The sequence below is a fragment of the Empidonax traillii genome, unplaced genomic scaffold, assembly GCF_003031625.1.
Source record: "Empidonax traillii isolate 1590-97213 ecotype Southwest subspecies unplaced genomic scaffold, ASM303162v1 scaffold908:size245805, whole genome shotgun sequence".
NCBI classification, from domain to species: Eukaryota; Metazoa; Chordata; class Aves; order Passeriformes; family Tyrannidae; genus Empidonax; species Empidonax traillii.
Window position 1 is genome coordinate 97418 of NW_020956101.1, and position 25786 is coordinate 123203.

The following is a 25786-nucleotide window of genomic DNA, read 5'->3' on the forward strand; positions in this document are numbered from 1 at the left end:
AGGTGGGGTGAGGAGAGGTGAATGCAGGGCTCTCGGAGGACACCCTTGCCTGAAGCCCCTCAAGCCAAGGACAGATGCTGAGCCCCTGGGCCACCCCTGGTCCCTCAGCCAGGACTCTGTGGGTCCATGGGGAAACTGTGTGGTGCCAGGAGCTGTGCCCTGACAAGGACCGTGGGTGCAGATATTCCTGGCAGCTGCTTTAACTGCCCAGTTATCCTATTCTTTAGCTGTGTGAGGGCCTCTGGGGTGTCTGAGGGGCTCCCTGCCCCATCCTGGCTGGCTCACTGGCTGCTGAGGCACAGGCTGGGCACCCCATGCCTGTCACCTGAGCTGGGCAGCAGCTCTCATATTCTCAGGGAATAAATGGCTCTGCAAGTCATATTTGCCCCAAACAGGCAGGCTAATGCAGAAGGTGATTTGTCAAATGGCTAATTGAGGCAGTAATGGGAACCTTGGTGGGTGCCTCTAATTGCATAGCACATGGCCAGTGGGACCTCGGATCATTTGAGCCAGTTCCTGATGCTGCAGAGTCTGTGTCCAGTGCTGTACTTTTGAGGTTGCTCTTCTAGAAAAAGCTTCTCACTCGGAACTGTCTCTTGGCAAAAAGATTTCCATGAAAACAAAATTATTAAGTAATTTTGCTTTAAAATGGAACATCTTTTTTCCCTTGAAGTTTTTGTTTAGGCTTCTCTGTCAAGATCATGTTGGAATTCTTTTGGATTGGAGACAGATTAAACTCCTCAGTTTTTGTTGGCTCAGCATTGTTTCATTGCCAGATAGATGAAATTCCCTGTGTATTTATTTCTAATTCTCTGTACTTCCTGGTCTCTGTATTTGGCCACAGGGGACGGAGAAGCAGGAGCCCACCGTAGTGCGCTGTGGCAGCTCTGTGCCTCCTGCAGCAGGACTGACCAGCTGTGGGACAGAAGGTGTATGAGGAAAACACATACAAGAAGGAAAAAGGGCGGTGGAGAAAGTCACAACAAGCGGAATGCCCAGGCTGTGTTTTCAGTCCCCTGATGACAGCGCTGCTGGTCCTGGGGTTGGGATGAGATTGCTTTACCACCGAGTCATGCAGAGATGTTCTGCCGCTCATGGGTGAGGTGTGAGTTGAACTTCTCCGGGTTTAAGCCAGAGTTGAGAGTTTTCCTGGGATGTGAAGTCTTTGCCCAGGGCAGGAGGGCAGGTGCCATGGGCACAAGAAAGGCAGGTGCCGGTGGCACAGGAAGGCAGGTGCTGTTGCAGCACTGCCAGGGCTCTGGGAGCTGCGTTGATGTTGTTTTCTCCAACGCGCTTTTGAAACCCTTAATGTAAAACTCCCTGATAGGGCTCGTGGGAGTGGGTCTGAGTAAGGCGAGCGGGATTTGTCGCCTTGTCAGCTGTGAGTCAATGGTGCCGCCAGGTACGTGGTGTTTCACAGGGAGCCTTCTGCTGCCGGCTGTGATTCCGTGCAGAGCTGGTGTTGCTGTGCTGTGTGTGCTGTGGGCAGGTTTGGTGTCACTGTGGGCAGGTTTGGTGTCGCTGTGCTGTGGGCAGGTTTGCTGTGCTCACGGCTGCTCCTGACACGTCAGCCTCATGTCTCATCTCCGCTTGTGCCTGGCTGCAGTGATGCTGCTCTTGGGGACCAGGCTCCAAACTGCAGCTCCCGAGCAGTGACTGCTGCTCTCCTCCTGCCTCTGAGCTTCAGCTTTGGTCGAGACTGCCTTGGAGACTGTGTTGCAGGCATGTGGGAAGTGCTCTGCACAGCGATGGCACCCTGGTCAGGAGAGAGGCAGGGCCCTGAGTGCCACGACCGAACCCAGGCAGGCTGACCCAGACAGTTGAGCATCTTCTACCTCTACAGTGTAAAGAAACAGGACGAGAACAGCACAAGCCCCAGTCCTGGCTCCAGTGGTGTTTGCCAGTGCCCAGTGGCAGGCTGTCCCAGCAGGGACTGTGCAGCTCCTTGGCACGGCCTGTGGTGGGCTGGGGACGTCCTGTGGGTGGACCCAAGTGATGACCTGTCCTCATTGTGTCACTCGTGGGTCTGGCAGCACTCAGGCCCCATGGGCTGTTCTGGGGACCGGGGCTGGAGGTGCTTGTGGAGAGAACCAGCCCCCCCTGGGTGATGGGTGGCTGCAGAGGCTCTGGCAGCAGAACACCCGCAAGGGGACTCCTCCTGGGCTGCTCATCACTCCTTGCCCTGGGCCACTCCAAACAGGTGTGTCCTTGTCCCAAGGTGTGTGGCAAGGACTGAGCTTAGTGAGCAGTTTTGAAGTTGCAGCCTTCTTTCCAGTACTCCATGTCCCTTGCACAGAACCCCCCTCTTGTTGCAGCTGGACCCTTGAATGTCCCACATACACCTCCCCACTTGCGAGCAGCAAGGAGCCCTTCATCGGGGTCTAGTGTGTTTTGGAGGTAACCATGGGGACATAGTTTTAGTCCCCCATGGCAGCTCTTTGGTTGTCCAAGGCAGGGAGGTTTGCTCCTGTTCCAGAGAGAAGGGAGAGATTTCAGCCCATGGTCTGGTCAGAAGCAGGACAAAGAGTAGCCAGGTACGTGTGTAGCAGTGGGTGATTCCTGCAAGCAGCTTGGTGTAAGGGCTGTTCAGTCCCCCAGGGCCCTCACAGCTGTTTGTGCAATTCAGAGTTGCAGAGCAATGCGTTTGTCCTGGCCTGTCCACGGTTATCTGTCTGGGCACTGCGGTCCTGCTTCCAGATTGGCACTTAACATACTTGTGTGGGCTTAGGCGGTACGTCATTAATCCCCCTGCAGTCCTTAGGGCTGTTCACGTGTCCTGGGATGCTCCAGGCTCTGTCTGTGCCGTTGCCCTCGTTACCACAGGTGACTCCTGTCGCTGGGCAGCACCATCCAGCGTAGTGCCTGCGTAGCTGTGTCCCTGCTGTGTTGTGGTGCCTGGGGTGGGGACACAGGGCATTCTCTGGAACCCCTCAGTATGGAGAAGCTCCTGGGAATAGCAGAGGAGTTGTGCGTGGAGTTGAGTGTGCTGCAAAAGCTTTAAAAGCACTGGCTTTTAAACATTTCATAGAAAGCCACAGCAAATGGCAGTGCCTGGAGGATCTGTGATATGGTGCCTGGCCTGAGAGGCATTTTCACCTGAGCAGGTGGTGGATGCCCTGGCCGTGCCCTGAGAAGTGATGGCCTTGCCCTGATGGCATCTGTCTATGGGGACTGCCTGTGGTGGGCACCTGGTGGGCTCTGTCCAGTGGTGAGGCTGTGCTGGCCCCATCACCACGGTCCTGGGGGTGCAGAGAGGGGCCTGGGGGAGCTGCTGCCCAGGCGGTGTTAGAGGAGACACAGCAAGGAGTCTGGAGAGCAGAACTGGCCTTGGCCCACCGCCGTTTTCCCCTGTCCCCAGCCACCTCCAGTTCCACTGTAGGATATTTGGCTGCCTGGGGCTGATGTAAATCCAGGGTTCTACCCCACCTTGCTGCGGATGTGGGGTCTTGGGGTGTCCCCTTTGACCAGCACCAAAGCGCTGGGCACCAGGGAACCTCGCAGAGACAGGGATTCTGGGGCTGCTGCCCTGCTGTGTGCCATGGTGGTGCTGGGCTCTCCCTGCCACACTGCTCAGGGGCTGTTTGCTCTATTTGCTGGTAGCAGGCCGAGCACACACAGCCTGACGTCACTACAGTGTTCTGATGTGGTTGAAATGGAAGGTTGCCTCCCTCTGGGCTGGTATTCCTGTTATGTTCATTATGGCCTGTTCCTGCCCTGGGTCAGACACACCATTTCTAACCTGTGTTATTAAAGAAGCATTCAGCAAACACACACCTTCTGTGGGTTGAAGCAATCCCCATGTCCTTCCCTGTTCTAGAAGGAAAACATGGTAAACACTGTGGAAAAAGACACGGTAGGTTGGGATAGATGGTTCCAGCTGCTGCTACTGCTGGATGAGGATTGTGTTAATTCCTGAGGGAGCAGACCAGGACAATAGTTTTTAAATGAGCATTCCTGGGTAGCATTGTGCTGTGCATGCAGAGGGTACCAGCAGACCTGCTCTGGTGAATGCCCCGTGATTGCGGTGCCGCTCGGCTGCGGGCTCAGCTCCGGTCGGCACCGCGGCCCCTCGGCGCTCCCGCGCCGGCTCTGCCAGGGCCTCCTGCGGCGTCAGCAAGAGGCACAAAGGGCTGAGCTGAATAAGCTTCATTCCTTCTAAGAAGCATTAAAGAAGCCAATGTACAGAGTGTGTGACTGCTTTTAAATTCCATCTGGAAAGCTAAAATAATAACAATAAATAAAGAACAGTAATGAGGAGCAGAATTGTGGCCAGCAGGATGTGAGACTCATAATGCTGGGGAGAGGCTGGACTTGCTCCTCACCAGCTGGAGCAAGTGGGTGAAATCAGATATGCAAATGGTTCCCCAGTGGTCAGTAATGCTTCCCTGGCCTGCACTGGAGATGGGAAGAAAGGTGAAGGATAAAGGAGAAAAGTGAAGGGCAAGAGCACTATGGTTACTACACATGGATCAGAGGAATCACTCGTAGTCCATGGGTGCAGCGTGTTGTTCCTGTGATCCCAGGCACAGAAAATCCCCAGATATCTGGGGAGCAGCACACACATTCCTGGCAATCCAGGTGTCCCGTGCAGCGCAGATGGCGGGGAGAGCACAGAGTCTTTGGGGCCCCAGCTGCAGTCCCATGCCCCACACCCCATCCCCTCTGGCGTGGCCGATGAGTGCCTGCACCCTGTCCCCTCCTCGCCTTCAGTCTGGCCAGCAGTGTAATTGGAGCAACACTGCTCATGCTTCAGATGCCAATGTGGTTTTTTTACATCAGAGGCTGAGCTGACATGTGCATGTATGGGGTGGCATGGAATAGGATACCTGCCTCCTGCCAGGCAGGATACCTGCTTCCTGCAGTGTGGTTTCCGTCTGCTAAGGCTCCTCTGCCCTTCTGAAGTGTGGTGAGTTTTATGGACATGGTTCTGGTCTACATCTATGTTAGCAAGTTGTATGGGGCACTAGAAGGGGATTTCTAGGCTCTTGTGATGGGTGAGGAGGGCCCAAGCATCCCCTCCATGTGTGTTTGAGTAGTCAGATGGGACTGTGTTGGCAAGGCCTGATGGACCAAGTGTGGACAAGGGGCTAGAGGTGCTGGGGGGCTGCAGTGCTCACCTGCCTCCGATGTTATGCCTGGAAGAGGCCCTGGGTGCCCTCTGGGGCAGCTCTGTGGTGCACACCAGAGCAGGGGGGTCACCCTGCACACTGCGGTGGGCAGCAGCCTGCGATGGAGGGACAGTGGGGATGGGGGTCAGGGTCTGGCTGCTGGCTCCTGCTGGTGCAGGTGACTCCACAGCCCTCAGGAGTGGTGCTGGGGTACTGGTGCTGGGTGTGCTGAGTGGTGTGGAGCAGAGCCCAGCGCTGGCTCGACTCCATTGCCAGCTGATCCCAGAGCCGACCACTGGCATATGACACTCCTTATCTCTCCAGCTCAGAAACGCAGTGCTCAGGGCATCCTGATGGATTTGTGACACTTCCCGTGGGACTCTGGGCTCATAAACCAATTAAAGGATTACATCGTTGTAATGTGGAGAGTTTTCTTTGTTTATTAAGTAATGCAGGTGTAATTCAATTAGTGACAGGCTGACCTGTCGATGTCTCATGTGGACACCAGCCAGGTTGGTCTAGAGCTGTGTTCTCCAGCATGGTGGGTCATTGGGGGTCACCCCCAAACCAGAGTGGCAGGACCTGCGGGGGCAGTTGCCTCTCCTGTAGTTCCCCCTGCCTGGCACAGAACCATGAGGGTTTGTTGTGACTTTTTCTGCCACATTCCTTTATAGAGTCATAGAATCCCAGACTGCTTTGGGTTGGAAGGCGCATCCAGTGCCACCCCCTGCCATGGGCAGGGACACCTTCCACTAGTCCAGGTTGCTCCAAGCCCTGTCCAGCCTGGCCTTGGACACTTCCAGGGATCTAGGGACAGCCACAGCTTCTCTGGGCAGCCTGTGCCAGGGCCTCACCACCCTGACAGTAAAGGTTTTCTTCCATAGAAATGAGATGGCTTATTATTATGAGATAGTTTTGGGGCAGGCTGGGTGTTCAGTGTTCATTGTGGCTCAGAAAGCAGTTTCACTCAACAGTGTCCAAAGCGTGGTCTGTCTGAGGACACGGCCTGTACCCCCACATGGGTGACTGGGGGTGGCCATGGTCTCCTCCCTGTTCCCAGCTCAGGCTCTGCCGTGGTGTTGGGGTTTAGGAATTGCTCCACATTCCCATGGTACTGCAGTGTGGGCACTGCTGCTGGAGTGCATGGTGTGGATGTGGCTGAAACACCTGCTCCCTTCGGTGGGGTCCTCAGTGCTGTTTGTCCTATCCACAGGGAAATCCCCCTGCTCTGGGCTGTGTGACACAGCCCAGGGAGGCACAGGCATGCAGGTGTTTCCTGCGGTGGGTGCATATCCCTGCTCTGGAAAGGGGAGCTTGGAGGCTTGTGGGGGACTGATGGGGCCTTGGCATCAGAGCAAAGCACTCACTGGGCACCTGTCTGCCAGCAGAGACAGGGAGAAAGAGATATGTAAAGTAGCCTGTGCATCAGTAAGGCTGGGCAGGAGTGACTTTGGAATAGAACAGGGCTGATTCAATGCATTTGGAGATTAAATTAAAGTTCAGATCTTAGTGAGAGGTGGTTTGCTCCCAGGTGAGAGACACAATGCAATTTGGTCAGCAAAACTCCAGTGTGTAGCTGGGACAGGGTGGGTGCAAAAGGTGTTTCTAGACTGCCAGAACTTTCCAGAAAGACCAGTAGGTTCCAGTGTCCCAAACAGCAAATGCTGATCAGAAGCCCACTGTGGTTTTCCATGCAATCCCGTGACAGAATTGTGCTTAGTTTGCAGCACAGCTCAAGCAAAGCTTTCCGTGTTGAATGCAAATATAATGTGGAAAAGGGGGATCTCCATATGTGTGGGCTAATAGAGACACTAAAGCAGCTCGTGTAGCCTGGTAGTGCTGGAGGAACATAAGCACCTGACAGCAGAATTATCTCTGAGGACCACAGACTGACTTGTAAACCCTGGAATAAATTGCTCTTATTTTGTAGCACTTACTTGCTCGGCTGCGCTTTGCAGGAGTTTGCTTGTCTGGCAATTCCTGTTCGTCAGGAGGAAATCCCAGACTGCCAGGGGCTGGCAGCTCATGAGCTCTGAGCTGGGCAGAGGGGACAGGTGCAGCCCCAGCAGTGAATTCTTCCCCTGCCAAAAAAGTAATAGGTAGAGGGGGACAGGAGGGTGGTCTTGGGGGCAGCTGGGCAGAGAGGCTGAGGATATTGCAAGGGGGAACTGTCCTGGCCCCCGCTGCCCTGGCCCCCTTTGGCTGCTCCACCATCACCCACTGTGGGGCAAGGGAAGCCCCAGCCCTGAGCAGACTGTTCCTGCTCTCCAGGCCTTTACAAGGACTTGATTTCCACCCTGCTGGGTGCTGAGGTGCTGGAAGTTTACAACCTTGATCTCCCACAGAACACCCATCCTGGAGGGAGCAGGTACTTTTTTTGGTGCTGGGGGAAATTAATGCAATTCCCAGCTGCCAGGCTGGCATCTGGGCTGCAAAGGCAAGGGCTGACAGCTGAGGTTCCCAGCTTCGGTATCTACAGAGGAGATGTCCTTTAAACGCCTTTCCCAGGAGGATGGGGTTTCTGGGCAGCAGGGGTGACATGGGGCTGTCCACCTGCCAGGTGGTGGTACAGGCAGCAGGGCTGCCAAAGCACAGTGTTCACTGCAGCAGCCTTGTGCTCCTGAGGCTGCTGCCTGCATCTGCCCGATCTGTGATGCTGTGAAACCTCTCGGGTGCTTCTTCTGTCTATGAAGCTCAAGCAGCTTCTTCAAATTCTTCCAGAATGACAAGATTTGAGCCTTTTTCCTTGGTAGGTGAAAGGATCTCTCTGCTCAGTCACAGCCTGGCAGCTCTTCCATCACACTCATGCTGGCAGCGATCCGCTCTCCCGACGTGTTGCCTGATTTTCTGCTCACCTGTGTCCTGCTCTTCCCAGCTGCAGCTGGTTGAGGCTGTAACCTGGCCATGACATTCCGGCCTGCGCAGGGATTTGTGCACCAACACAGTTCAATCATGTTGCCGTGGGATGGAATCTTGGTCCTTCGAGACGTCCGTTTGTGATTGCAGGTACAGCACCTCTGGGCATCTGGGAACAGCAGTCACCGCTGTGCTCCCAGTGACCAGCCAAGTCAACGGGAATGAACGGGTTCATGGTAGTTGGGGGTGCTGGTTAATGAAGGGGAAAGGGACAGCAAAGGGAAGTCAGTTCCAAGCATACGAGGACAGGAATGGAAATAGCAACATCCCCACATCTCTGGGAATTTCAAGTTTATGCTCTGATCTTTTGCAAATGTTGGCTTCCTCTGTAGGTGGTTTGTGGTGACCTGTGATCGTGGAGGGCAGGATTCCCGTGCTCCTGGAGCTGTGGCAGGGCAGGGCTGAGCAGCAGGTTTGTGGGGTTGCAACATCTCATGGCTGCTGTAGAGGTGATGATGCCTGTGTCACACACAGGGCCTGTTTGTCACATGTTATCACAGGGGACAGAGATGATCCTTTCTCTGTAGGAGTGGGCTGGGCTGCTGTTCCATCAGCCTTGGTTATGAGGGGTACCAGGCTTCCAAATAGAGTCACTCTGCGTTGTGAAAAGTCTTTTCCAGTATAATTCCAGCTGTGCTGGTGGGTGAACGTTGGAGTGTCCATGTGTCAGAAGGAAATTGCACATGAAGGTGGCTCTTTACACTGGGAGGATGCAGAGAGGACAGCTGGATCTCATTTGGGTGGTGTGGAGGAAAGGCTGCCTGGGAGCAAGGAGATCCTGCTGTGGGAGATTCTGCCCTAGGAAACCCTGCTTTGGGAGATCTGGGAATTTTTTTGTTTTCCTCTCTGCATATGTAAAAGAGAGTTTAACTGATGGCACATAGCAAAGTAGCACATTCCCTAATTTAAGTGGCTAAAGCAGAGTGAGGCATTGCCATATCCATAACATTAACCCTTTCCAGCAGTGGGAGCTCTCCTATGCCATGGCTGTGTGACAGCTGGATTGGAACCCACTGTCCCCATGTCATCCCTCAGTGCCAGAGCTGGCAGAAGAGCCGTCCTTGTGCTGCCTGGTACCATTCCAGTCCCTCTCTGCTGGGCTAGGGTGCAGGCAGTCCCCAGGACCTCAGCCAGGGGCACCCACAGCTTCCAGCAGGGTGACACTGGGGTCCCCTGGCGTGGGCACCCAGGTAGATTACTGGAGCAGAGGGTTGAAGGCATTGGCTTCATTCCTTCTCCTCCCTGACTTCATAGGAGGATTTCATGCCTTAGGAGCCTCACTCCTGAGACTCCTGAGGGTCCACATTTTCCCAGGTAGTGGTCCTGGCAGCTCACCTGCACTGTCTTTGGCACAGCTTGTTGTGGCTGTGTTCCTTCCAGCAGCTCCTGGGTGGTCCTGGTGGGGTTTGGGCAGCCCCAGACCTGCCTCCAGGTGCTTTCCCTGGTCACAGGTCATTCTGAGAGTGGCAGCGTGACACCAGGATATTTTACTTTTGGCAAATTTATTTTTGCCCTGAACAGCCTGGGGTAGTGGAAGGTGTCCCTACCCATGGCAGGGGGTGGAACTGGGTTGTCTTCAAGGCCCCTCCCAACCCAAACTGTTCTGGGATTCTATGGCCTTTCTCACAAGTCCTGTTCCTGGGAGCCATGTAAGGTCACCTGCCCACAGAGTCGGCAGTGCTGGAGCTGCTGAGTGGTGAATGGACTTGAAAATGAGTCAGCCCTGTGAGCACTGGAAGTGCTTCCCAGGGCATTGCTTTGCTCTGCTCTGTCCCCTTGCTGGGACACCGAAGTGCTTTAGTTTTCTCCATCTCCCACACTGCATTCCGAATTACAAAATTTAACAAGGGGACCAGACAGCAAAAGAGATTGGCAAAGGAGAATTTTGATAGCAAAGCTGAAAATACTTTAGAAAAAGTTTTGTATTCCTTAAAATAAAATTTCATTTTCAACAAAAGGCTTTTTTTATTAAAAGAAATTGGCATCAATTCTTTTTAGCAGAAATTAAGTGCAGTAGAAAGTAGTTGTGTATCTTGGAGCCTCCAGTGCAGATTGAAGGATGTGATACCTTTGCTTTTCTGTTGCTTGCTTTAGTATAGGAAAACAAAAAATGAAAAAAAAAAAACAGCAAAAAAGCTTTAAAAACCAATGAGCAACAACATTTAAAATGTTGGCAAATGGGTGTGGTCTTGTCTGGCACCAGGACCTGCTCCAGTGTCCCCTTGCACTGCACCAGCACCTGCCCCTTCCCTGTCCCCATCCCTGGGGCCCCTAGATCCATGTTTTAGAGACACTGGACATTTTCTGCAGGTGAAACCAAGGGGCAGCTGCCTCTGTGTCAGGAAATACCTTGGAAGTTTTCTATTTAAGCTTCTCTGCTAAAAAAATGCCATTTTTTGGAATACAAAATGCTCCACTCAAAACGTTTCCCATTTGATGGCTTTTCCTTGCGTTTAGGCCATGTTCCTGCGTGGCCTGCCCGGGGTGGGTGTTTGGTGTGGCGCTGGGCTGAGCTGGCCATCCCACCGGCACAGGGGACGCTGCTGTGGACAGCGCCGGGTGCTGAACCGCGGCGCTCCGGCGTGTTCAGGCTCCCCGGGAGTAATTATGAAGAAAAAGGGATTCCTGATCTATTCAGAGTGAAACAAAAGTTAAAAATCCCCATCATCGTCTCTGGGTTTTTCTCTCTCTTTCTCTCACCTCCCTGTGAAAATCCAAGGAGTGTGAGAACAGCAGGAGTGGTTGTGGGAGAGCTGGAGTCACTGGGAATGGTGTCTGTGTGCTGCTCCCTGTGCTGGTGGCACCTGGGGCCCCGTCCTGCCTTCTGGAGCTCGGGGCTCTCCCCTGTGTCCCCTTTCCCTCCTGTTCAGCCCCTTCCTGCCAGACCTGCTGAGGTTGGTGGGTGGGATGTGGCAGGGACATGTCACACAGACACATGTTCCAGTGCTGTTGAGCTGAGGGATGAGGAGCAGCGATGCATTTTTAACAAGGACACTGTGGGCAGAGCAAAGTCCCTGCTTTTTTCTGCGCATAATTTGAGGATAACTCAATTAGCTGCAGTAAAGTCACACTAATTTACCTGAGGTAAGAGTTTGAGGTTCCTTGTTTCTACAAGCATTTCCCTGCACAATGCTGCTCTGCCTCCTTTTGTGAGAGGGGAATGGCATAATTTTCCTGATATTAATTAAGATAAGAGAGAATTATACCAAAATGTATTCAGTGGAAAATAAGTAAATTTAAAACATGGCCAAGCTGCCGATCACAGCCTGGCCGCTGGCACAGCCCTGGCACCCCAAGCAGGGGGACTCCTTGGGGAGCAGGTGTGGGGGAGTATTGGGGGGACAGGCTGTGGGAACACTTAGGATCCACCTGGACTTCATTTTCCTTTGAAAATCGTGGTGACTGGGGAAGGCTCACGCAGGGAGGGGATGCAGTAGAGAGTGGCTGTGCTGTGGTCACCAGGAGCTGAAAGGGTCTGTGCTGGGGCCCCTGCCTTCCTGCTCGGCTGGTCCCAGGGTGGGACAATGTGGGAAAAGGTCACCAGGATCTCCCAAGATCTCTGGCTTTTTCAAGCCACAACTGGGATGTGAGCTGGAGACTCCCACAGCACAGCTGCAGGGCTGCAGTGCAATGGGCAGAGCCTGGCATGGTCCTTGTCAGCTGCTGCACAGCTGGCCACAGCTGGCCACGGCTGAGCTGTTGTGTGGCCTTGCTCAGCATCGCTGGGGCCTTGGGGCAGGATCAGCCTCAGCCTGATATGGCTGCATTTAGGGCGTGAGTGTCCATCCACTGGCATCTGTTTCTCAAATTCCATGGAACATGGAAATCTTGCCATAACAGCAAGGCTGATCAATTTTGAAGCAGCAATTAAAATCTAAACTTCTTTGCCAAAGCCTTAAGTATGTCTCTTATCTGAAATGCTCAGACTCTTTGCTGAGTTAAGAACATTAGGACCAAGAGACCCATTAAATTTTCTGGCATAGAAGAGGGAGATATAAATCCTGCAAACTGATGGGATTGCACGTGGCAGATCTGATGTTATCTGCTCCATGCACTGAGATGTAGAGGAGGAGGGAAATGACCTTTCAGAATAATTCCTCTGGGCTGGAAGTTTTGAAAGCCACTAAGGATGTCTTTTCTTTTTCCAAAAATCTGTGTAAAGTAGTTTTGATCTTATCCAGCTGAAGGAAAACCCGTTTCATTTGCTTATATTATTTTTTTCTGTCCTACAAGATATTTGATCTGTGTTTTGGAAGCCAAGGAAAGGACGTAGCACAGCTCTGTCAGCCCTTCCCTGAGCAGTTCACACCATCTCGGGTCATCCCGTTCGCAAACTGTTCAGAACTGTGACTCAGAGGTGGGTGAGGTCGCAGCCAGTCACTGTTCAGCTTCTCCTGGTGTCAGCGATGCCATCTCCGCTAATGCAGGGTCTGTGAGTCCCGAGCTGTGGTTCATTAAGGGAATAGCCCCACTCGGCTCCAGGCTGTGCTTGTTAGCCAGAGCTCGGAGCTTAATGACCAGCAGACACCGGTGTGGGTACTGCCCGAGTGGCGCTGACAGTGGGGCTTGTTAATGCGAGGCGACAGGGGATGGAGAAGTGGCCAATTAACAAATGAAGTAATGAGGCACTTGTTCCAGCAGAGACTTTTAAAGCTGCGAGTCCAGAGCAGCTGCTGGGGAGCCATTGGTGCTGGGGCTGGGGGGCTTTTGGGGTGCTGGGGCTGGGGGGCTTTTGGGGTGCTGGAGGGGCTGGGATTGCTGCTGGAGCCCCCTGTCTTGCCATGTTTCTGTCAGACCACAGAATCCCAGAGTCCCTGAGGTTGGAAAAACCCTCCCAGCCCATGGATCCCCCTGTGCCCCATCCCCACCTTGTCCCCAGAGCACTGAGTGCCACTCCAGGCTTGCCTTGGACACCTCCAGGGCTGGGCACTCCAAACCTCCCTGGGCAGCCCCTTCCAATGTCTGACCACTCTTTCAGTGAAGAAATTCTTCCCTGTGTCCAATAGTGTTAGTTTTTTGCCGCACTGACCAAAAACACTTCATCACACTGAAGTTCCTTTTTTGTCTTTGAATATCTGTTTTCTGATATTGGGGGAAATATTTTTAATTGAAATGTTCAATATCCTTGGTCAGGTTCCAGCTGCAGGAGGGGAATTGCATTTGAGATAAAAAGAGAAGCCTGTTACAGGGCTGGACCTCACAAGGCAAAGCAGGGAATACATGGGGGTGACGCAGAAGTTTTCTGTGATTATTTTTGTTTGCCCTTTGCAAAGGAGCAGCAAAATGCAAGCTCATGGCAGCTATTTTCTATTGCTACAGGAGCTAAGAAAAAGGTTAAAAAGTGACAGTTTAAGTAAGGCAGTTTAAAAGTGGCAGAGCTGGATAACTGGTACCCAGGAGTATTAAAATAATTGGCCAAGGAGCTCCCTGAGACAGTAATGGTTTATTTTTAACAAATCCTGCAATGCTGTGGACGAGCCAGAGTCATGGGAAAAGGCTAATGAAAATTGATAGAAAAATTAAATATGATTGGGTCTAGGGGGAATTTTTTTGTCAACTCCTCCTGGGCCAGATCCCTCTCCTGCTGGCTCTACTCCCCTCCCACTTTCCTGCCACCATTGCCACCACAGGCTCTTCCCTCAGACCTGGCCATGGAGAACAGTGAGGTCTCCTGTCCTTCCTGCTCCTGTTGGGATGCAGTGCCAGGATGGCACAGCCATGCTCAGCCCCTCTCCCACCCTGTCCTGGCATATTGGATGGATTGGCAGTGGTTTGGCTGATGCCATCAGGGTCCATGTGATGGATGCTGACGCTGGACACTGGTCCCATGGCAGCCCTGCAGCCTCTGACAGCTGCCACTCCCATCAGCCTCCAGTGTCCCCAGCCTGGGAAGTCCCAGTGGGACCGCTGTGGGGTGTGACTGTGTGACGGTACAGTGGCAGGTACTGACCCAGCACACAGCCAGTCCCTGAACATGAGTTTGGTTCAGTGTTTGGTTTGCTGAGGCCAGTTCAATGCTCCCACGTGTCCTTATCTCAGCTCACTGATCCTTGTTCCAGAGCCAGGCTGTGCCTTTCACAGGCTTCTGAGGTTCTCCTGTCTCCATCCCACCCAACACAGCTTTCCTTACATGTTTCCTTGTACCCAAGGACCTCATATCATCTCCAAAACAGGTTTTTAAGCCCTTTGGCATCATTACTGTATTGCCTTTAAGCAGCCAGGCGTTGATTACGGAGGAGCTGATGGGAGCTGATAGCGCAGGCTCAGTGTAATTTCCCGATTGTGCGACAGAGATTGGCCTCGTGACTTTCTGCTGCATCTTATCTCCTATCCTCTGCAAACTTGCTTTTTACTTTCTCTGGGAGGGTCAACTCTCTGAGTCTGGAACCCAGCAGAGGTGCAGTGAGTTACACTGTGTCACCCAAGGGAGTGACATGCCAGGTCCTGCCAGGATGGGGTTCCCAACAGCAGCTGTCAGTCATTTCAGTCTGTGAGCTGGACATGGTGCATGGTGCCAGGCCTGGGGACCACCGTAGGACCCACCTGAGCACCCCTGTGGCCGTGCATCCCCGTGTCTGAGCATCCCTGTGCCTGAGGACCCCTGAGAGGCCCAGCTGACCATCTCTGTGCTGGAGCATCCCTGTGTCTGAGCATCCCTGTGCCTGAGCATCCCTGTGCCTGAGCATCCCTGTGTCTGAGCATCGCTGCACCTGAGCATCGCTGCACCTGAGCATCCCTGTGCCAGAGCATCCCTGTGCCTGAGCATCCCTGTGCCAGAGCATCCCTGTACTGGAGCATCCCTGTGTCTGAGCATGCCTGCGCTGGAGCATCCCTGCAGACGAGCATCCCTGTGGCCAAGCACTCCTGTGCCTGAGCACCCCTGGGCTCTTCTGTGCTGTGCCTGTCCAGCAGCACGGGGGCAGTGCCTGGAGTACAGCAACACTTCCTTTCACTCCTGTCTTCCCTCAACTCCACCGCTGGTCCCAGTTTGCTGTCCGTTCTGCTGCCAGAGTTCTCTAACACTTCCTGCAGCTTATCATTACTTTCTTCTGTTCTTATTCCCTGTATCAGGAAACCATAAATATGTATTTTAGAGTCGTCAGTTTTTTCTAGTGTGCGGAGCGCTGCCTCCTGAAAAATCCCAGCAGCAGATTTTGAGCCAAAGGGAAGATTGCAAAAATAGTTTCTCCCTTATGGCACATCGAAAGTTTCTCTTTTAGGCAAAATTGCCCAACTCTGACAGATGTATCTGAAGTTTTAAAAAATATGAGTCCCAGTATTTCACTGAAACTGTCATCCTTGGTAAAGGAAAATATTCCTTTTAGAGTGCCCACTGATTTCTTTTGGATTTAAATACAGACCAGGGTCCATTGGGTCAGTGGGCTCCATGTCCATGTATCGAGCAGCTGTTCCAGCCTGGCTCCGTGGCCAAGCTCTCCTCTGAGTTCCCGTGGGCAGCTGGAGGGACTGCCCAGAACCCTGTGCCCTTGCCAGCCCCTGGATACCGGCCACCTGCGCTGGGGTCTGGAGCCCCTCTGGCACAGACACTGCGGATTGGCACGAGGAGAGGCAGGGAGAGTTCTGCTCTGTGCTTGTTCTTTGAATCACCCTCATTTTTTCCCTACTTTCAGCTGAGGGGAGGCAGCACCTCTACCCATCCCTGAGGTCCCACTGAGCAGGGGCTGGGACAGGCAGTGTGCTGCCTGTACTGCCCCAGCTGCCCCATAGCACATGGCAACCAGGCTGGGGCTGAGGCTGGGGCTGGACCTGAGGCTGGGGCTGGCCTGGCACTGCCCCTAGCCCTGCTCCGTCCCTGTCCTTGGTGCCATGGGGGTTGGGCACAAGCTGTGTGTGGTGATGCTGCCATATGTGGCTGTCACGGGGTTTTGCAGGTGTTGGCTGAGTTGTGAGGTGCTCCTATATCCCAGGCGTTTCAACTCTCCTGGAAGTGCTTGGAATTTACTCTGGGGTGGGTGAGAGCCTCTGCTGGGCATTCAGCTGCTGGAGCATCATTGCCTTGTGCCTTCCCTTGGGGAACTCCTTCCCAGGGGCGTGTGGTACTCCAGCTGTGGCACTGTGGGGGGCTGGACAGCTTTGGGACCCGTCCCAGGGCAGTGGGTCCTGCTGGGGTGCCCTCTCTGGAGTGGTCACTGTCTCCGTGTTGGTCTCCTTACTCAAACGTGGCACACGGGGCTGTGCCAGGGCTGTGCCAGGGCTGTGCTGGGGGCTGTGTGCTCAGTGCCCGTCCCACCAAGCAAGAATGCCTGGCTTTCCAGGCGAGGTACAACGCAGCAGATTAATTAGATAGTGAAGTGCTAATAGCGACTGAGAAGAGATGTACTCTGTGTGCGCCCCAAGTTTGGATTTATTACTACTTCTTTCTGTATGGCCTATTAATTTTTGATGAGTTTAGATAAATTGCATTCAGCCTGAAATAAATTAAAATAAGTGCATATAAATCATGTTCTATTCTTGGCTTCTGCAAAACAAATTTCCATTTCATCTCTTGTTGTCCTTCCTTTATTACATGTATCCTACCGGCGCACGTCACCCGTTATTGTGATGGAAATGTTTCATCTCCTTGAGATTCCCCCGGTTTGTCTTTGAAGTGTCAGGGCTGCTGTAGACATAGCACATCTTAGATCATCTCAGTAGCTAATTTGGCCACATCTGTTTGTTTTACCAGTTAACAGGCCAGACCTAAATACTAAATAGGTGTTCTTCCATGAGAGGGATCTTCAGTTCGTACCTGGTACTACTTGACATTAAATTAAACTTTAGAACTTAAAATCCAGCTTATATTTTATGACTCACATCCCCAAGTGATGTTCAGGCAAGTGTAGAATAATAAATGCCTAATAAATGCCCGTCTGGTTTTAGATTGTTTAATTTACTATATGTTTATCTAAGAGTACAGTGACTAAGAAAAGAATTGGCCTCAGTTAATGCTGTGACAATTCATGATATTATTACACAGATAATAAATGTCCATCTGGAGTAAATCACTGTTAGTTTGCTTTTCATTTAATTTGGTGGGCTGTGCAGAAGAGAGACTGTGGAAGAAATGAGTTATTTTTGCGGTGCTTGATAAAACATACGAACTGTTCAGGCTTGGAGATCTGTTTATGGGTAAGCCCCCAGTTTTGCCCTGATGCGTCCTGCTGCCGATTCCCCTTTCATAGTGCTGTTTCCTGTGCTTCTGATTTTCCCCTATTAGACTGTGTGTATTTGGTGGGCAGGTTGTGTTTGTACCTGGGTCCTCCTTCGCCCCTGTCCTACTTCCAGTGCCCACTGGGGAATGCGATGTAGTTTGGCCTTGCTGGACCCTGGAGCAGCTGCTGCCCTTCCTGCCCCACCGCTCCCCACCTCCCAGATCCACACTGCCCTGGAGGGACTGTGGTGCCAACACAGGGAGCCCTGGCAGCTGGCACTCTCTGAGTGCCGGTGGGTGTTTGACAATAATAGTGAAGTCCTGGATTTCCTTATGATGTGGCTCAACAGCACGTGGAGCGCTGCTGTTGGAGCACGGCTGTGGCACAGGGGCAACAGAGGAGTGGCAAAGCAAATCTCTTCATATTTGTGTTGTGTTTTGGTGTTGCAAAAACACTTAGTTTTTAAAATGCCACGATACTCCAATTCAGTAAAAATGTTTTGATAAGTTAAAAGCTGCTTTGTTTAAACAATTATTCACTTAGGCCTGCTCCCGTTTGGAAGTTGCACAGCTGATCCTGATGTTGCTGTCAGTGTTTGGCATATCTGTGCAGCATTTGGCACAGTGACTCCTCAGGAGCTAGAGAGCTCTATATAGACTGTCTGTCCCAGGGAGCAGGAGGATACAGTGAAAAGGGCCCAAACAGGCTCTTGGCTGGGCCTGCAGAGCCCAGTGTAGTTACACAGGTAAAACAGAGCTTGCTGGGTTTGACAGTGGGTGAGATAGGAGTGTGGAGTTGTCCCTTAGAAACAGGAGACCATCTCTCCATGTGTGTTTTTATCACAGGGTGTTTCTCAGGAGCCGCTCTGGCTTGTGCTGGCTTCAGTGTCCCTCTCCCCTATCCCTGGTGGAACAGCAGGATGTGCCCCCATCTCGGCGTGCCAGGGGCCGTGGGGTCACCGGTGCCATTTCCTCACGGCACAGCCATTAGTACCTTCCAGAGCTGCATGGTGCTCCACGCTGCCACCCTGACTCACCCCATGGACCACTCTGGGCTCCTGTCTGTGACACCAAAGCCTGATGAGCTGCCTCCTCTGCAGCCCCGTGTGTCGTGTGGGAGCACCCCTTCTGCTCTAACTGGCTCAGCCTTCATTTCAGGGCATGGCAGGTGTGCCTGGTTCAGCCGGGGTGGCAGGAGCAGGACAGCCGTGTGCCGAGCTGTGGCATGTGCCCGCGGGCTCGGGGCCACACCAACAGCAGCTGTGCAGGGAGTGGGCTGGAAGAGTGCAGGGAGTGGGCTGAAGTGTGCAGGGAGTGTGCTGGAAGAGTGCAGGAGGCGCATTGGGAGCGTGCTACCACTTTGCCTGCCACTGTCAGTGCATAGCAGGCAGTGGTGCTGGTAGTGCTGCTCACTGAGTGTTCAGAGTGGAACCCTGGGATATATGGGTGTGCTGGGACACCTGTGTGAGAGAGACAGCGTGGGGCATGACAGGGAGAAGAATGGAAAGGGAAAGAAACGAAATCCCTGGAAATCCCATGCCCCTGTTGCACTGACTGTGTCATGCCAGTGTCCCTGTCCCAGGTGAGCACAGCCACGAGCTGGCAGCAAGTGGTGCTGGAGCCAAGGGGGTTCCCTGGCCAGGGTGATGTGTGTTCCCTGGCCAGGGAGCACAAGGATCCTGATCCTGCCCATGCCTCCTGGGAAGGCTGCAGCACTCCTGTGGAAATGCAGGACACGGGGAGCTGTGTCAACAAAAGTGAGGGGGGAGTCCCTAGGACGTGCCTGTGTCCCTGCTCCTGCTGCAAGCACTCCAGCTGTGACCCATGTGCACTGCAGGGATCCCGTGTTGCTTTCACTGTTCTAAGGACTTGACATTGTTGAGTGTTGTCTGCTTCAGACAATGTGAAACAATTCTAAAATAAAGTGCTTAAAAAGTAAAGAAAGGATAATTACCCTATTTTTCTCCTCAGTTTCTGAGCTTTATGGACATGTTCTTAATTGCAAGGGAAGAAGCTGGTGCTCTTTGTTGTGCAGAAGACAGTGGAAACACAGCAAAAATCAGAAACGGAGATTTTGAAGAACAAACACACATTAATGCCAGGAGAGGCAGCATTCCCACATGAGCTGGCAATGCTGCCCCTGGCCCTTGTGTCTGGGCCTGGGTCTCTCATGGCTCCTGCTTTTAAGATTCCCAGAGGTCTGAGGGTACAGCTGTGCTTGTGTCTATCTGAAGCCCTTTAACAAAGCCAAGGGTATAGGATTTCCCAGTGGCATCCCCAGGGATTCACCTGTCCAGTCCTACAGCAATGGTTGCAGGTGGAGAACAAGGTGGCTGTGGTCCTGGCAGGTGGTCCTGGTCAGAGCAGCACTAGGTGGCCAGCAGGGCTCCTCCATGTTGAGTTTCTTTGATCTGAGTGTTTGTTTTCCCAGGTACTTTGTTCCAAATTCAGCAAAACACTCTGTTTTGTATCTGCTCAGTAAATGAGCGATGCCCACTTTCCTAGGAAACTGGCATTTGTTTTATGTATCAATACACTTTCTTTTCCTTTCTAAAAATCTTTGAAGCAGTTAGTGAGAATCAGATTGTGATTTGATTATTGAAGAAGATGTTTTCTGCAACAAGCTGTAAGCCATGTCAGCGCTGCTGCCCCTGTGAGTTACCTGTGTGGGGGACAAGGTATGCTGGAGAGGAGGGGCCACTTGGCCCAGCTGACTTGCAGCAGATGTGCTTTTCTTCTAAGCCACCAGGTCCTGCAGTTCCTGTTGTTTTCTGGGATATCTCAGTGGTGGGGCATAGCCATAAGACTGTGCTGTGCTGACCACTCTGGGAGGAAGTTCTCTGTGTACTTTCAGTGAGGAGGTGAAGTGTTTGTGCTGCTGCTGTGGTGAGGGGTGATGTCCAGGCTGGACAGGATCCTGTCTCCATCCCTGTGCAGCCCAGGGCACCATCTTCCTTCTGTAGGTCCAAGTGTGGCTTTACTGTTTCCTGTCAGCTGAGGCATCCAGGGGGAGAATCACACTCAGGGCTGGTGGCTGTCCAGCACTCTGATCCACCAGGACTTCTCCATAAGCAACCTGTGCCCTCGAGGGAACCACTCCTCCTAATTCAGTGTCATTGGCAGGTGTACGGGGGGTGCACTCACCTCCCTGTGCAGGTCACTGATGGAGGCACTGCAGAGGACTGTACCTAAGCTGGAGTCCTGGGGGACAGTGCTAGTGACTGGCCACTGGCCAGTATTGTCCCATTTCCTGCAGCCCTTTGAGCCTGACCTGCAGCCTGACGTTGCTTCCAGCTCTGGCCATGTGCTGGGCATTTGTCCAGAGGATACTGACAGAGAAAGTATCAAAAAACTGTCCTAAAATCCAAAAATCCCACCTCTGCTTGTGGGTAACCTCACTGTAACCTTGTCATTCCAGCTATGGTTTAAGTTGTTTTGTCTTGTAACGGTGTTTCCAACCTTGTAAACATGCTGATTTTGGTTTAATCTTGTGTTAGTCTTGTGTTTTCAAGTGGACTTGGCTGAGTCCAGGCACGTGACTTTAATCACAGCCACAAATCTAAATTAGCAGCATTAAATTAGCAAATCTAAATGAGTGCAGTGTCCCCAGCCAAGGCTGTCTGGGGACCCTGGTGGCCGTGCTGCAGATGCCCTTGAGCCTCTGAGCCCCTTCCAATCTGGTATGTGCCAGATGTAGATTAGAGGGCAGGTGGCAGCCCCTGGCTGTCACTGCAGCTACCAGGTCAGGAGGTGGCCAGCGGGTGACACCGGTGGGGTTTGGGGGCTGCACCAGGAGATTTCCTGCACTGCTCAGCATTGCCATCTCCTCCAGGTCCTTGTCACCTGAAAAGCCACCCCAGCACCTGCAGTGCTAGCATGAAACTGAGTCCACAGAACATACCTTTTTGCTGCTGGGACACAGCTTTCTGCCACAGCTAATGGCAGCAGGAATGGTGATGGTTATACTGGTAATGGGAGCGGCTCCCAGCACTGCCCACTGCAGCAGACTATGCTGAGGACCACGGTAACATAATCTTTTATTTTTCCAATGTGGACTAGGGAGCTGGAGCCAGTAGTCCTGAATACTTGCAGTCCTCAGAAGTATCAGGAAAAAATACATTAATAGTGCTGAAAAGCAGGGTTTAGGCTGGTATTTTCACTCATCCTTTTTGTTGCCTCCTCGGCTTGCCTGTCACCACAGATGGGTTATGGATGGACACCAGTAGCAGTAATTGTTGTTCTGACGTTAAATGGCTTTAAATATCGATGACGATTTAAGACTCCTGCTCCTGGCTGGCTGTGAAACTGTATTTTAGCTGAGCTTCATTAATGCATCTCTGGGATGATGATGGGTCTGAGTAATCTGATCCGAACACGTGTAATTGTGCTGGTCCCGAAGGGAGCTGAGTGCTTCATTCCCAGTGTGAAGCCCCTCTGAGCTATGCTGCTCATGGTGGCACATTCCCTCCCAGACACGTGGGTGCTTCTCCACGGGACCTCTGTGACGCTCCCACCTGCTCCACAAAGGAGCATCCCCTGGCCCTCCCTCCTGCCCACGCCATGGAGCCTTTGGCGTAGTCACTGATGGATGATCTCAGTGAGCTGGCGTGGGCACTGCTGCTGTCGGCCCTGTTCCCACACGCCGCGAGGAGCCGGGGCTGGCGCTGTAAGCGATAAGGATAATTGAGCCACCGGGCTTTCCGGGGGGAGCAGCGGCAGCCGGAGAGCTGTGATCCACTAAAATTAGCCCACGATCCATTTTTATATAGATCCCTGTTGTGGGGGCTATTCTTGGGTTTTGTTTTATATTTTTTTTTGGTTTTATTTGCATTTTTGGGGTTTGAATGACATAAAATTAGCTCCTTCTGAGTTTATTCTGAAAATAGCATTAAGAGCTTAAACGTTCAGTGGATATGGCTGTAAACCCATGGAGCTGCAACGATTTCAAGGCAACTGGGACTTTCAGCTTAACAAGTGAAGCACACATGAGCCACCCCTCATTTTTCACACCTGGACATTTGTCATTATGGCCAAGCATCTGCATCCGAGGAGATCGGGGGATCTGTTGGGATGCAGAGGTGCACTGTGTGGTGGGATGGGCTCTAGCAGGGGGGCCTGAGAGGCCGCATGTGCAGTGCCACCAGTGGCTTCCCAGTCATTTTGTCCCTTGTATGTTGAGTGTCTTGGTGTGTTTGCAAACATGTCTCTCAGCTGTCCTCCGGCAGGCAGTACAGGCGCTCCTCTGTCAGGACAGGGGAATGACAAGGAACCAGGTAACGCAGTGAGAGGGGCACGCTGCTACCTGAACCTTCATGGTTTAACCACCGACTGTCTTGGCTTTTTTGTCATGTCCTGTGCCTGTCTCACAGCCAGTAACTGCTATTTGCTCTCCCTTGCAGGCTCTTGAACCTGATCTACAATGGAAAAACTGCTTTTGTTTCTGCTGTTCATCGGCATAGCAGTGCGAGCTCAGATCTGCCCCAAGCGCTGCGTCTGTCAGATCCTGTCTCCGAACCTTGCCACCCTCTGTGCCAAGAAAGGGCTCTTGTTTGTTCCTCCCAACATTGACAGGAGGACTGTGGAGCTGCGGCTGGCAGACAACTTTGTTACAAACATTAAAAGGAAAGACTTTGCCAACATGACCAGCCTGGTGGACCTGACGCTGTCCCGGAATACAATCAGTTTTATCACACCTCACGCATTTGCCGACCTGCGCAATTTGCGGGCTCTGCATCTGAACAGCAACCGTTTGACTAAGATCACTAATGACATGTTCAGCGGGCTCTCCAATCTCCACCACTTGATACTGAACAACAACCAGCTGACTTTAATTTCTTCCACAGCTTTTGATGATGTTTTAGCTCTTGAGGAATTGGATTTGTCTTACAACAATCTGGAAACCATCCCCTGGGATGCCGTGGAGAAGATGGTCAGTTTGCACACTCTCAGTCTAGACCACAATATGATTGACCACATTCCTAAGGGGACCTTCTCCCACCTCCACAAGATGACCAGGCTGGACGTCACGTCTAACAAACTGCAGAAGCTTCCTCCTGACCCGCTCTTCCAGCGCGCTCAGGTGCTGGCAACCTCAGGAATTATCAGCCCCTCGACATTTGCGCTGAGCTTCGGTGGGAATCCCTTGCATTGCAACTGTGAGCTTTTGTGGCTGAGGCGCCTTTCCAGGGAGGACGACCTGGAGACCTGTGCCTCTCCCACACTCCTGTCCGGCCGGTACTTCTGGTCAATCCCTGAGGAGGAATTCCTCTGTGAACCCCCGCTCATCACCCGGCACACCCACGAGCTGCGGGTGCTGGAGGGGCAGCGGGCAGCCCTGCGCTGCAAGGCCCGGGGTGACCCCGAGCCAGCCATCCATTGGATTTCACCTGAGGGCAAACTGATTTCCAATGCCACCAGGTCCGTGGTGTATGACAACGGGACGCTCGACATCCTCATCACGACGGTGAAGGACACGGGCTCCTTCACCTGCATTGCTTCCAACCCAGCAGGGGAGGCCACGCAGACGGTGGACCTGCACATCATCAAACTCCCCCACTTGCTGAACAGCACAAACCACATCCACGAGCCTGACCCGGGCTCCTCGGATATTTCCACGTCCACCAAGTCGGGCTCCAATGCAAGCAGTAGCAATGGGGATACTAAAGTCAGCCAGGATAAGAAGGTGGTTGTTGCAGAAGCAACGTCCTCCACTGCTCTGCTGAAATTCAATTTTCAGAGGAATATACCTGGGATACGTATGTTCCAGATCCAGTACAATGGCACTTACGATGACTCCCTTGTTTACAGGTAAGGCGGGCCCAGCCTGGCCGTGCGGGGCCGTGCTGGGTGCTCAGTGCTGCCATGGGCCCCTGGCCTCGGCAGGCCATCCACCAGAGTTCCCATGCCGAGCTGTGCTGGCCGAGCAGAGCCCGGGCCCTGGCAGCTCATGGGGAGAGCCTTGGGAAGGACTCATGCCATTTTCTGCTCACAGATGGGGAAATTACCTTGAACGGCGTTATTTTTAGATAATCCAAATGGACCTCTAATCCTCTGAACTGATCCGAGAGGGGTTGTGAAGGTAGATGGATTAAATGGATCTTTATGTGCTTGGCTTTCTGGAAGCACAGGGAGGACAGTGTCTGTGACCGTGTTCCTTGTGGTGCTTTCTGGCAGTGTCTGTGCTGGGGAAGTGCAGGGGAGCTCTGTGCTGCTGGGTGTGGCCATCACACCCTTCAATACTCTTTGGTCATTTCTTCTATGAATTTCTTTGTCCCATTAATAGAATAAGACGTGCTGCCTTTAAACTGGAAGAGGGTAGATACAGATCAGATATTGGGAAGAAATTCTTGGCTGGGAGGGTGGGGAGGCCCTGGTACAGGTTGCTTAGAGAAGCTGTGGCTGCCCCTGGATCCCTGGAAGTGTCCAAGGCCAGGTTGGATGGGACTTGGAGCAACCTCGGCTAGTGGAAGGTGTCCCTGCCCATGGCAGGGGGTGGGACTGGGTGACCTTTAAATGTCCCTTCTGACCCAAACCAGCCTGTGATTCTGCGATTCTGCTTTTGATGTGATTGCTCTAATGGGAGGCTCTGCCATGCCAAGCTGTACCAGGGAGCTTGGTGGTGACTGTGCCACATCAAGCACCAGGCAGCAGCTGCTGGGGGATGGTGATCAGCCCTGTGGGGGCTGTGGCAGAGGTGGGACAACCAAGCCATGATGCTCAGCACGTCAGGAGGTGCCTGTGTGTCTGCCAGGGTCATTCACACTGGTTTCCTTCTCCCTCAGAATGATACCTCCCACAAGCAAAACCTTCCTGGTCAACAACCTGGCCGCGGGGACGATGTATGACCTGTGCGTCCTGGCCATCTACGACGACGGGATCACCTCGCTGACGGCCACCAGGGTCGTGGGCTGCACACAGTTCACCACCGAGCAGGATTACGTGCGTTGCCACTTCATGCAGTCCCAGTTCCTGGGTGGGACCATGATTATCATCATTGGTGGGATCATCGTGGCTTCGGTGCTCGTGTTCATCATCATCCTCATGATCCGCTACAAGGTGTGCAACAACAACGGGCAGCAGAAGGCCACCAAGGTCAGCAACGTGTACTCGCAGACAAATGGGGCTCAGATCCAGGGCTGCAGCGGGGTGCTGTCGCAGTCCATGTCCAAGCAGGCTGTGGGGCACGAGGAGGGCATCCAGTGCTGTAAGGCTGCCAGCGATGGCACGATGCAGTCACCGGATACCGGCTCCAGCCAGGACTCGGCCACCACTACCTCCGCTTTGCCTCCCGCCTGGACTTCCAGCACTTCCCTCTCGCAGAAGCAGAAGCGAAAGTCGGGGCCAAAGCCCGTCCCCGAGCCGCAGGGCGAGGCTGGCAGCAGCGCCGAGCCCCAGAACTCGAACAGAAATAACTCCACGGCCCTGCAGTTGCCGAGCCGCGCCCCCACTGCGGCCCCCGCGGCCCCCACGTACAAAAGAGCACAATCAAAGCCAAGTAAGTTCCTCACTCTGCCGGCCGACACATCCCGGGCCAAGCGCCGGCGCTCGCTGGGCGGGGAGCTGCTGGAGCCCCGCGGCGCCGGCGCCGGCGGACTGCGCTCCAAACGGAGCT

General features: G+C 53.1%; 1 protein-coding gene across 1 annotated transcript in view; it reads left to right on the forward strand.

Annotated features, from left to right (window-relative positions):
- LRFN5 (leucine rich repeat and fibronectin type III domain containing 5) overlaps positions 1–25786 on the forward strand; it is a 37588-nt gene that overhangs the window by 4234 nt on the left and 7568 nt on the right. The window contains exons 2-3 of the mRNA XM_027902762.1: positions 22575–23982; positions 24957–25669. Of these exons, the coding sequence (XP_027758563.1) occupies positions 22595–23982; positions 24957–25669 (2101 nt within the window). The 5' untranslated portion in view covers positions 22575–22594. The remainder of the gene's footprint in view (positions 1–22574; positions 23983–24956; positions 25670–25786) is intronic.